The sequence below is a fragment of the Coregonus lavaretus genome (assembly GCF_964263955.1).
Source record: "Coregonus lavaretus genome assembly, chromosome: 29".
Lineage (NCBI taxonomy): Eukaryota > Metazoa > Chordata > Actinopteri > Salmoniformes > Salmonidae > Coregonus > Coregonus lavaretus.
In genome coordinates this window covers 11,475,675-11,487,422 of record NC_140016.1, presented here as the reverse complement: position 1 = coordinate 11,487,422, position 11,748 = coordinate 11,475,675, and the positions used below count along the sequence as shown (strand labels likewise).

Genomic DNA, 11,748 nt, shown 5'->3' with positions numbered 1-11,748 from the left:
GGCAGGCTGAGGATCGGGCCAGCAGCTACTGGCTGTTTATATAGTAGGCAGGCTGTGAGGATCGGGCTAGCAGCTACTGGCTGTTTATATAGTAGGCAGGCTGAGGATCGGGCCAGCAGCTACTGGCTGTTTATATAGTAGGCAGGCTGTGAGGATCGGGCCAGCAGCTACTGGCTGTTTATATAGTAGGCAGGCTGTGAGGATCGGGCTAGCAGCTACTGGCTGTTTATATAGTAGGCAGGCTGAGGATCGGGCCAGCAGCTACTGGCTGTTTATATAGTAGGCAGGCTGTGAGGATCGGGCTAGCAGCTACTGGCTGTTTATATAGTAGGCAGGCTGAGGATCGGGCCAGCAGCTACTGGCTGTTTATATAGTAGGCAGGCTGTGAGGATCGGGCTAGCAGCTACTGGCTGTTTATATAGTAGGCAGGCTGAGGATCGGGCCAGCAGCTACTGGCTGTTTATATAGTAGGCAGGCTGTGAGGATCGGGCTAGCAGCTACTGGCTGTTTATATAGTAGGCAGGCTGAGGATCGGGCTAGCAGCTACTGCAGTAGGTTACAGGATGGAGCCTGGTTTCACATTTATTTAAACAGCCAATAGTTTGAGAGCTGAAATAACCAGGGTATTTTCACAATACCAGAAGAAATGTAATGGAGAATTGTGGTGGACCTTTTTCACATTACACACTGTAACTGTGTCAGTGGTAATGTTATTACCATGGTAATATTAGGCTGATTGCAGGACTAAAATGATTAAAGAATACATTCCAGAGAAATAAAATCCTCAGACAATGAGCACATAGGGAAACATTCAATTAGAAAAACTGCAGAATTGATTGGATAAACAATATTACAGAAAGAAAAACAGACATGTTGTCCTTGAGGGTGACTGTGCCTCCACACCTCATCCTGTGTCCCTTGGGCAGAACGTGGTCTCCAGGTATTGTAAGGGTGGTGACTGTGTATTGCAAACAGGGTGTTAGAGTGGTTTGCTAATGCTGAGCATTCAAGGCCCAGAGTTAGCAAGTCGCACTAATGCTCTGGACCAGAGCTAGTTGACGCCATGTCCAAATTCCTCACACCTCCTTGATGTAGATCCTTGATCACCATATCAATAGTTCACTGTTTTTGTGTATACTTACAATATATACTTCCTACTGACTTTTTGATGTACTGATTTATATACAATTACATTTCATATTTCTCTCCTTTTTGCTGGTATTGGTTTTCTTTAGACAATGACTTCATATGTTGACCAAATGCTAGTTTGCAAAGTTTTGCTCCGGCATACCTGCTATTGCTGAAATGATGCAATAAATGAAAATACATGGTAATGACTGATCGAGGCAGTGGATGTTTTTTAATCACAGGGACATACACTGTACAGGACAGACTATACGGTATGGTGCGTTTAGGCAGTAATGAACACAAAGTTACATGATGACATTATTACATGTCTCATCATCATCATCATCACTTCCAATTCTTCTGTCATTTTGTTGCCCTGTGTTCTAGAACAGAAAGGCAGGTATTTGGGAGAATGGTTATTGCATAAATCAAAAGCTGATTTGGAGTCAGCTGAATGTATCCAGACAGTAAAGTAAATGACATCAAATATGTTTAACACTTTTATACAGGATTTGTGGCAGGTGAGTTATCCCTATGATATTTAAATAATTTCAAATAATTCTAATTTGACAGTTCGCAATAAGAAGAATATTGTAAAATGACCATATATTAAAGAACAATCTTAAATAACAGATCACGCTACCCTACTTGTAAAAAGAAGACATCGCATCTTTTAAAATATCTTGTCCAATTACATAAAAGTCTTCTCTTTCCTTTTATTAATACTTATAGGAATGTCAGGAGAGAAAAACAAAACCGGACAAGTCAATAGACATTAGCTCCAGTCAGAGGTAACTGCCTGAATACATTAACAATGTGCACATTACCAGAGCAGCAACAGTCTGTCCAAAGCCATGTATTAACGGATGCGTTTAGGAGGAACCCTAATAGCCTGTATATAACTAACACAGCAACACTCATCTCTTTCTGCCTGCGCAGATCTGTGCACTTTAACTGTATGAAGCAAGAGGACAACCCCTCTCCAAAAAGGTTAACAACACTCTCTCCTAATGTAAATTAGCATAATCAATTATAGAGTACTTCCAGAACAAGAAAAATATATATTTATGCATAAATAAATACATGGTAAATAGGGTACTTGGTTACTTCATTATTGTGAAGCCCATTAGTCTATAAGGCAGCCCATCACTGTAAATAACTCTCATTACGCACTAATAACTCACATTTGTTTATGACCAAATCTGCTTTCAACCTCATTTGTTGCATCCACTGTATACATTGAGACATCATCAACACAGTTAGTAGAGTAAAATACCCTTAAATCAAACATGAAACATATTCCTTCAAGGCCACGGTCCATAACTTCTCCCGTTCATCATATTAGTAAATGTATTGTCACTTCTCTTCTCATGACTGGAACACTAGGTGCTTCAGGGGTACTCCCTGGAAACATTTTTTTATGAAAATAACTAGTCATAGCTGAAGGTAACGTTTTTGTGCAGTCTGAATATATTGGTTATTCACCCACTGAGTTATACAACCATTGCGGGACATCATGAGAATTCTGTATGAAAAGGTTATAGCCGCTTCACGTAGTTTCCAGGAAAGGTTCCAAAAAACGTGCTTCTTCTGGATGTACCTTGAAAAATAACAAACATATAGCGGCATTAAAGGAAATATCTCAACGATATAGTTTGTTGCAAGCATTTTCAGTGGGGTAAAGCATTATGTTTTTGTTTGGGTTTATGGAACAGTGGCTGAGGATATGTGACTATTGACACATCTAAATAAAGGACAACTTCAACAGAGCACAGATAGGTTTACTGACTCAATTCAAGGTGAGGGATGCCATCTGTTGGCAGCAGCTAAGTAGTACAACTTTTAAATGCTCTGAATGATTGGCGGAACAGGGGTGGGCAACGGCCATGCAGAGCCCCTACAAAGGAATTATTGTATAATGAATGTCTATATCTTTTTGGATATTAATAGAGTGAATAAATACAATGTCGGACCTACCTACAAACCAGCCATCGTCACACCTCTCCATCACATCAACAACGTCTCCTTCCTTGAGCTCCAACTCATCCTCATTACGTGGAGCATAGTTATACAGGACCTGGAACCTACAGACCATAATAACTGTCATCAGTGAGGATTATACAGTCACATCATCAGGGCTGTTCTTAATCACGACGCAACGTGGAGTGCCTGGACACAGCCCTTAGCCGTGGTATATTGGCCATATACCACAAACCCCTGAGGTGCCTTATTGCTATTATAAACTGGTTACCAACATAATTAGAGCAGTAACAATAAATGTTTTGTCATACCCGTGGTATACCACGGCTGTCAGCCAATCAATTTTCAGGGCTTGAACCACCCAGTTTATAATACAAATTAGACACATTCAATCAGAGACTTCACTTCAAATAAGCTTTCAAGCTCTATGTAGCTTTAACAGTCAAGTTGGGGAAACAAATCGTCATGGAAATAGAAGACAGACTTACGGCTCTCCACCACAATTCAGTGCATCTTGGGTAAACGCTGGCCGCTGAGAAGAGAGAAGAGAGATGCAGTGTTATACAGTAGGCATGTCATGTTTCTATCTGTCTTCCTCTGCCTTATGTTTACCACCATCAGCGTCCATCACTGTAGCAACAACGTGCCTGAGCCAACACAACACCAGCTTTGCTTTAATTAATGTGCTACAACCACAATTTTGACAAAGAGGTGACTGTATTCTGCTTGGTTGAAGGGGATTTGGGGACTAAGGCCTTCCTGGGAGGTACATCCCTCAGAGACAGAATAGAAGACGGAGACCAACGAAGTATTTCAGATCCTAACATTAATTCCTAACGTCCACCTATTCCACAGCACACAAGCCTAGACTGGTCTCATTTCAGTTTGTACTCTTGCCAACTACATTGGCAAGACAATGAGTGACAATGAGTTGACATGATAGCACAAAGAGACTGGCACTCAAGCTAACACAAGCCATCCTAGCAAGCAGCAAGTCCACAAGCATTGCCTGTTTTCATTCCACACTAACAGGTTGGGCAGACAATTATGGGTCAAAGGGGGGAGTCCATTCCATTCTCCTGAATTAAACTGTCAGTCGTCAGGGTCAGAACCATCAGGGTCAGAGGGGCATGCAGTTAAACCACAGACGATGCTGTCAAGGCAGCACACTGCAAAAACTAGACACTATGCCAGCATCCCAAATGGCACCCTATTCCCTATAAGTAGTGCACTCTATAGGGAATAGGGTGCTATTTGGTACACATCCTTTGCCACAGGGAAACAGGGACACATTGTCGGATCATCAGACACAACTGGGGATTCCTGTTCCCACACAATGCCAAGCTGCAGTGCACACTGGACAGACGGTCAGGCATAAAAGTTGAAGGTATCCCTCTGGTGTTTGTTGACATGGTTGGCATGCGTCTGCTTACAGCGGGCCATTCTTAACATATCTGTTGTCTCCTAGATACAGTGGCTTGCCAAAGTATTCACCCCCCTTGGCATTTTTCCTATTTTGTTGCCTTACAACCTGGAATTAAAATGGATTTTTTGGGGGTTTGTATAATTTGATTTACACAACATGCCTACCACTTTGAAGATGCAAAACCTTTTTTCTTGTAAGACAAAAAAACTGAAAACTTGAGTGTGCATAATTATTCACCCCCCCAAAGTCAATACTTTGTAGAGCCACCTTTTGCAGCAATTACAGCTGCAAGTCTCTTGGGGTATGTCTCTATAAGCTTGGCACATCTAGCTACTGGGATCTTTGCCCATTCTTCAAGGCAAAACTGCTCCAGCTCCTTCAAGTTGGATGGGTTCCGCTGGTGTACAGCAATCTTTAAGTCATACCACAGATTCTCAATTGGATTGAGGTCTGGGCTTTGACTAGGCCATTCCAATACATTTAAATGTTTCCCCTTAAACCACTCAAGTGTTGCTTTAGCAGTATGCTTAGGGTCATTGTCCTGCCGGAAGGTGAACCTCCGTCCCAGTCTCAAATCTCTGGAAGACTGAAACAGGTTTCCCTCAAGAATTTCCCTGTATTTAGCGCCATCCATCATTCGTTAAATTCTGACCAGTTTCCCAGTCCCTGCCGATGAAAAACATCCCCACAGCATGATGCTGCCACCACCATGCTTCACTGTGGAAATGGTGTTCTCAGGGTGATGAGAGGTGTTGGGTTTGCGCCAGACATAGTGTTTTCCTTGATGGCCAAAAAGCTCAATTTTTGTCTCATCTGACCAGAGTACCTTATTCCATATGTTTGGGGAGTCTCCCACATGCCTTTTGGCGAACACCAAACGTGTTTGCTTATTTTTTCTTTAAGCAATGGCTTTTTTCTGGCCACTCTTTCGTAAAGCCCAGCTCTGTGGAGTGTACGGCTTAAAGTGGTCCTATGGACAGATACTACAATCTCCGCTGTGGAGCTTTGCAGCTCCTTCAGGGTTATCTTTGGTCTCTCTGTTGCCTCTCTGATTAGTGCCCTCCTTGCCTGGTCCGTGAGTTTTGGTGGGCGGCCCTCTCTTGGCAGGTTTGTTGTGGTGCCATATTCTTTCCATTTTTTAATAATGGATTTAATGGTGCTCCGTGGGATGTTCAAAGTTTCTGATATTTTTTTATAACCCAACCCTGATCTGTACTTCTCCACAACTTTGGAGAGCTCTTTGGTCTTCATGGTGCCGCTTGCTTGGTGGTGCCCCTTGCTTAGTGGTGTTGCAGACTATGGGGCCTTTCAGAACAGGTGTATATATACTGAGATCATATGACAGATCATGTGACACTTAGATTGCACACAGGGGGACTTTATTTAACTAATTATGTGACTTCTGAAGGTAATTGGTTGCACCAGATCTTATTTAGGGGCTTCATAGCAAAGGGGGTGAATACATATGCACGCACCACTTTTCCGTTATTAATTTTTTTGAATGTTTTGAAACAAGTAATTTTTTTCATTTCACATCACCAATTTGGACTATTTTGTGTATGTCCATTACATGAAATACAAATAAAGATCCATTTAAATTACAGGTTGTAATGCAACAAAATAGGAAAAACGCCAAGGGGGATGAATACTTTTGCAAGGCACTGTATTAATCTCTTCATATCTAGGAGGTTGTATTTTTACAGACCATATGTGTGAGAGTGTTGTATATATGTGGTAGATATGTTGATGAAATATGAACAGTAACGACGGGATAAATGAACTTTAAAGAGGACTCTGTTTCCTAGTAACTCAAACGTACGATGATGTCACACAAGGTGCATAGTGGGTAGCAGCCCTACCCTATGAGACGGGGAATAGCTCTGGGCTCTACTGGGCGAGCCGCAGGACCTCCGAGACATCACAGGGCTACGAGGGGGCTTACCCACAACAACAACCTCACGCTTTACAGGCTGAAAGGACCACAACCAGGAGTTACAATCAGAGAAGACTACTCAAACATACACTCTTACCACTCTGATCACACACACACACACACACACACTCACACACTCACACAAAAGGACATACCAGGGGATTAACAGGCAACAACTGGGGAACCAAACTTGTCATCAAAGTTAAACACTATTTCTATAAAATTATATTGTGCATTAAACCAGATCATATATATCTTACTGTGTAACTGATAAGTTTGAAATGTAACCATCTTTGGTGTTCTCTGTCTCCCAGCTCTGTATGAAGCAGCAGTATACAGTTGAAGTCGGAAGTTTACATACACCTTAGCCAAATACATTTAAACTCAGTTTTTCACAATTCCTGACATTTAATTCTAGTAAAAATTCCCTGTTTTAGGTAAGTTAGGATCACCACTTTATTTTAAGAATGTGAAATGTCAGAATAATAGTAAAGAGAATGATTTATTTCAGCTTTTATTTCTTTCATCACATTCCCAGTGGGTCAGAAGTTTACATACACTCAATTGGTATTTGGTAGCATTGCCTTTACATTTTTTAACTTGGGTCAAACGTTTCGGGTAGCCTTCCACAAGCTTCCCACAATAAGTTGGGTAAATTTTGGCCCATTCCTCCTGACAGAGCTGGTGTAACTGAGTCAGGTTTGTAGGCCTCCTTGCACGCACACGCTTTTTCAGTTCTGCCCACAAATTTTCTATAGGAATGAGGTCAGGGCTTTGTGATGGCCACTCCAATACCTTGACTTTGTTGTCCTTAAGCCATTTTGCCACAACTTTGGAAGTATGCTTGGGGTCATTGTCCATTTGGAAGACCCATTTGCGACCAAGCTTTAACTTCCTGACTGATGTCTTGAGACGTTGCTTCAATATATCCACATAATTTTCCTTCCTCATGATGCCATCTATTTTGTGAAGTGCACCAGTCCCTCCTGCAGCAAAGCACCCCCACAGCATGATGCTGCCACCCCCGTGCTTCACGGTTGGGATGGTTATCTTCGGCTTGCAAGCTCCCCCTTTTTACTCCAAACATAACAATGGTCATTATGGCCAAACAATTCTATGTTTGTTTAATCAGACCAGAGGACATTTCTCCAAAAAGTATGATCTTTGTCCCCATGTGCAGTTGCAAACCGTAGTCTGGCTTTTTTATGGCGGTTTTAGAGCAGTGGCTTCTTCCTTGCTGAGCGGCCTTTCAGGTTATGTCGATATAGGACTCGTTTTACTGTGGATATAGATAATTTTGTACCTGTTTCCTCCAGCATCTTCACAAGGTCCTTTGCTGTTGTTCTGGGATTGATTTGCACTTTTCGCAGCAAAGTACGTTCATCTCTAGGAGACAGAACGCGTCTCCTTCCTGAGCGGTATGACGGCTGCGTGGTCCCATGGTGTTTATACTTGCGTACTATTGTTAATACAGATGAACGTGGTACCTTCAGGCGTTTGGAAATTGCTCCCAAGAATGAACCAGACTTGTGGAGGTGTACACATTTTTTTCTGAGGTCTTGGCTGATTTCTTTTGATTTTCCCATGATGTCAAGCAAAGAGGCACTGAGTTTGAAGGTAGGCCTTGAAATACATCGACAGGTATGTGGTCCTCTGTAGCTCAATTGGTAGAGCATGGCGCTTGTAACGCCAGGGTAGTGGGATTGATCCCCGGGACCACCCATACGTAAAAATGTATGCACATATGACTGTAAGTCGCTTTGGATAAAAGCGTCTGCTAAATGGCATATTATTATTATTATTATTATTATTATAATAATAGGTACACCTCCAATTGACTCAAATGATGTCAATTAGCCTATCAGAAGCTTCTAAAGCCATTACATCATTTTCTGGAATTTTCCAAGCTGTTTAAAGGCACAGTCAACTTAGTGTCTGTACACTTCTGACCCACTGGAATTGTGATACAGTGAATTATAAGTGAAATAATCTGTCTGTAAACAATTGTTGGAAAAATAACTTGTGTCATGCACAAAGTAGATGTCCTAACCGACTTGCCAAAACTATAGTTTGTTAACAAGACATTTGTGGCGTGGTTGGAAAACGAATTTCTAATGACTCCAACCTAAGTGTATGTAAACTTCCGACTTCAACTGTATTTAGTCCGTCTGCAAGGGGTGAGAAAGGAAAGCTTCTAAAGCTAATTTAAAGGTAGACTCACGAGCAGCACTGCAGATATTGAAATGAGCGAGATGCAAGACTTCGCTCTCACAAGTCAAACACAGTATCTGCGCATGTGCACGTGTTCGCTTCACGCTGTTAGAGTTGACCCACTATGCCGTTTACATTACGGATCTACTTCATATCGCTGAGTCTACCTTTAATGACAGTAAGAGTAATATCTATGCTAGGAGGAGACTGGTATGAGACCTGGGCCCGTATCCACAAAGGGTCTCAGAGTAGGAGTGCTGATCTAGGATCAGTTTTGCCTTTAAGTTAATAATAAATCAGATTATCTGGACAAATCCTAGATCAGCACTTCTACTCTGAGATGCTTTGTGGATACGGCCTTGGAGTGAAAACAAAAATTAGTATACAAGGACTCTCTGGCAGCCATGTTACTTACTTTTCAACCATTTTATAGAACTGCAACTGTTTAAAGATCTGTTACCTAACATACAGTGATTCATTTATCTAGACTAAGCATGTTACAGTAGTATTGTAACATAGTCCTGTATTTATGAACCAACCAATAGCAGTACTGACCAAAGATGACAGTGTAAAGTAAAGAGAACTAAAAACTAAAGACAGTATCAGTACCACAGAGAATAGAGTGAAGTAAGGGTTATAGGCGTAGTCAGTAACTTAGCGAGGATGTTACAGTATGTTATTGTTAGAGAGGAGAATTTGGGGAAGGGGAGGAGTTAGTTGTCATGACATGATGTCAAACAGGCACCTTGTCTTTACCTTGACCTTGGGGGACCTAGGCTCCAGGCGGGGGTACTGTTTGTTATAGGGAGAGGGAGAGTGTAGCACCCCCGGAAGTGGAGGGGTGGTGCAGGGAGAGTCGAGGGGAGACAAGGTTTTGGGTGAGGTGGTCGAGGTGGGGAGGGTGGAGATGGTGAACTGCTGGGAGGGAGGGGAGGTGAGGCGTACAGAGGCACCCTGAGAAACATCGGCCTGGTGACAGAGAGACCAAAAGGAAAAGTGTGTTACGGGCTACACACACACACCCATCTAAGTTATATTTTGAGAGTGGCAAACAAACCAGACATAACAATCTGGCTAACCAGACATAACAATCTGGCTAACCAGACATAACAATCTGGCTAACCAGACATAACAATCTGGCTAACCAGACATAACAAGAATCCATTCTTTCTTTCAGAAAAAAATCAGTTGGAAAAAAGTTGCCTCAAATTTAAAATAAGTTAATGTTGGGTTAGTGGAAGCAAAAACGTTTGCACAGCATTGTCAGGTTAGGACACACAGGTCACACCAGGGAGGGCTCTACCTTGTCCTGTTCTGCCCCTTCTCTACACACAGGGGTAAAGGTATTATAAGGTGGGGCCATCTGCCTGCTCTCAGCAGGCTCCTCCTCTATGAAGAGCTTGGGAAGCTCCTCCGTCACGTCTGATGCTTGTCTGTAAAACCCCTCCCCCTGGGAAGAAAAGTCCCCTTTGGATTGGTCACCCCCCTGAATGATGGACACCAGCTCCTCACAAAGGTCATCTTCCTGTTCCTGGTCCACTACCTGGTCTTTAATGGAGTCCTCCATGAACTGATTAATCTCTTTAGTGGAGAGGTTGTTATCCATGAACTGATTAATCTCTTTAGTGGAGAGATTGTGCTCCGTAGAGATAAACTGATTTAGCTCTACTATGTTCTCGCGTTGAGATGGGGGGTCGGTGTGAGAGGGGCAGTCGCTGGGCTCGTACACCACCAGATTGATGGGACTGCAGGCCTTTGGGGAGGTGGGCGACAGGGCCGCTGGGTCTGAGAGGGGGTCGAACGGTTTCTCCTGTTGTGAGTCTATTATTGGCTTGATGCTGGTGTTGTTCTGAATCTGAGACAAGTCGACCACGCTGCCATACTTGGGGCTCCAAAACATGGGAGAGGTGGGTGATGAGGTGAAAGAGGTGCCGCCAGAGGTGGTGGGGAGGGAGGGTAGCGGGGAGGGGCTGGGTTCTGGGGAGCAGGGGTAGATGGGAGCCTTGGGGGAGGTGATGGGGATAAAGTGGCCCTCTCTGAGGGAAGGGGTGAGGTTGCGTGGTGTCGAGGGGACGGATCCAAAGGTGGGGGCTGGGGAGGGGGATACCAGGCGATGGCCGGGGGCTGGATAGGGGGAGGGGGACACCAGGGTGCTGAGGGCCTCCAGGTCGGCCAGCAGGCTGCTGTTAGGGTACGGGGGAGGAGTGGGGGCTGGGGTGCAGGAAGGGGATAGGCCCAGGGTCAGGTTTATCCAATCATTGGTGATAGCCTGCAGGTGGGCCCTCTGGGTACTGGGGGAGGGGGATGAGGACAGGGAGGAGCGGGGTGTCCTGAAGGAGAGGGAAGGCGAGGAGGGACTGAAGCGAGAGCGCGTGGATGAAGGCTTGGGAGAAAAAGAGAGAGAGTACAGAAACATATGGCAGAACAGAACGTGAGGGGAATGGCCAGGTCAGAATGTATAGGACAGAGACTGTTGTTGTTTCTGAAATCTATTTACCAATGTTGACTCTACTCCAGTCAGGTTATTTGAGGTCACTGACACATAAAGAGACAGGTGCTAAAGATACAGAGGCTTACCTGGGGGTTAGTGCTATCTGATGCCCAAATTTGACCAAAAATAAATAACTAAGATAAATCCCAGAAAACACTGTACGCCACTCCGTTTTCACCACTGTAGCATTGAGATTCTCTCTTTCAGAGCTCCCACACACACACACTTTTATACATGTGGAATTTTGGATTGGAGAAAGATGCTCCCAAATGCTCTGTGACCACTCGCCAATGTGGCTGGTAAACATAGACATTCTACCAGCCAATGCCAAAATCTACCAGCATTTGGCTGGTGGCTGGTGGTTGGTGTTAATTTCCCACCCTGGTCCTTACCCTAAACCCTAACCTTAAACCCTACCCTTATCCTAATCCTTACCTTAACCATAACCCTTACGTAACCCTAAACTTAACCCTTACCGTAACCATTTTAAATGTCAACTTCAATGGGGTTGGGACATCCCAAGGATCCCAGATAGCAATGACAGTGTGACTAAACTAGTGCAGCCTGCCCTGTTGCTGC

General features: G+C 43.7%; 1 protein-coding gene across 1 annotated transcript in view; it reads right to left on the bottom strand.

Moving 5' to 3' along the window:
- Positions 1-1,346: 1,346 nt before the first annotated feature.
- Positions 1,347-11,748, bottom strand: part of LOC311105019 (uncharacterized protein) — a 78,428-nt gene continuing 68,026 nt past the window's right edge. Inside the window, exons 21-26 of the mRNA XM_084147000.1 lie at positions 9,982-11,061; positions 9,435-9,647; positions 6,394-6,504; positions 3,597-3,640; positions 3,106-3,212; positions 1,347-2,728 (exon numbers count right to left, since the gene is read on the bottom strand). Of these exons, the coding sequence (XP_084003126.1) occupies positions 2,667-2,728; positions 3,106-3,212; positions 3,597-3,640; positions 6,394-6,504; positions 9,435-9,647; positions 9,982-11,061 (1,617 nt within the window). The 3' untranslated portion in view covers positions 1,347-2,666. The remainder of the gene's footprint in view (positions 2,729-3,105; positions 3,213-3,596; positions 3,641-6,393; positions 6,505-9,434; positions 9,648-9,981; positions 11,062-11,748) is intronic.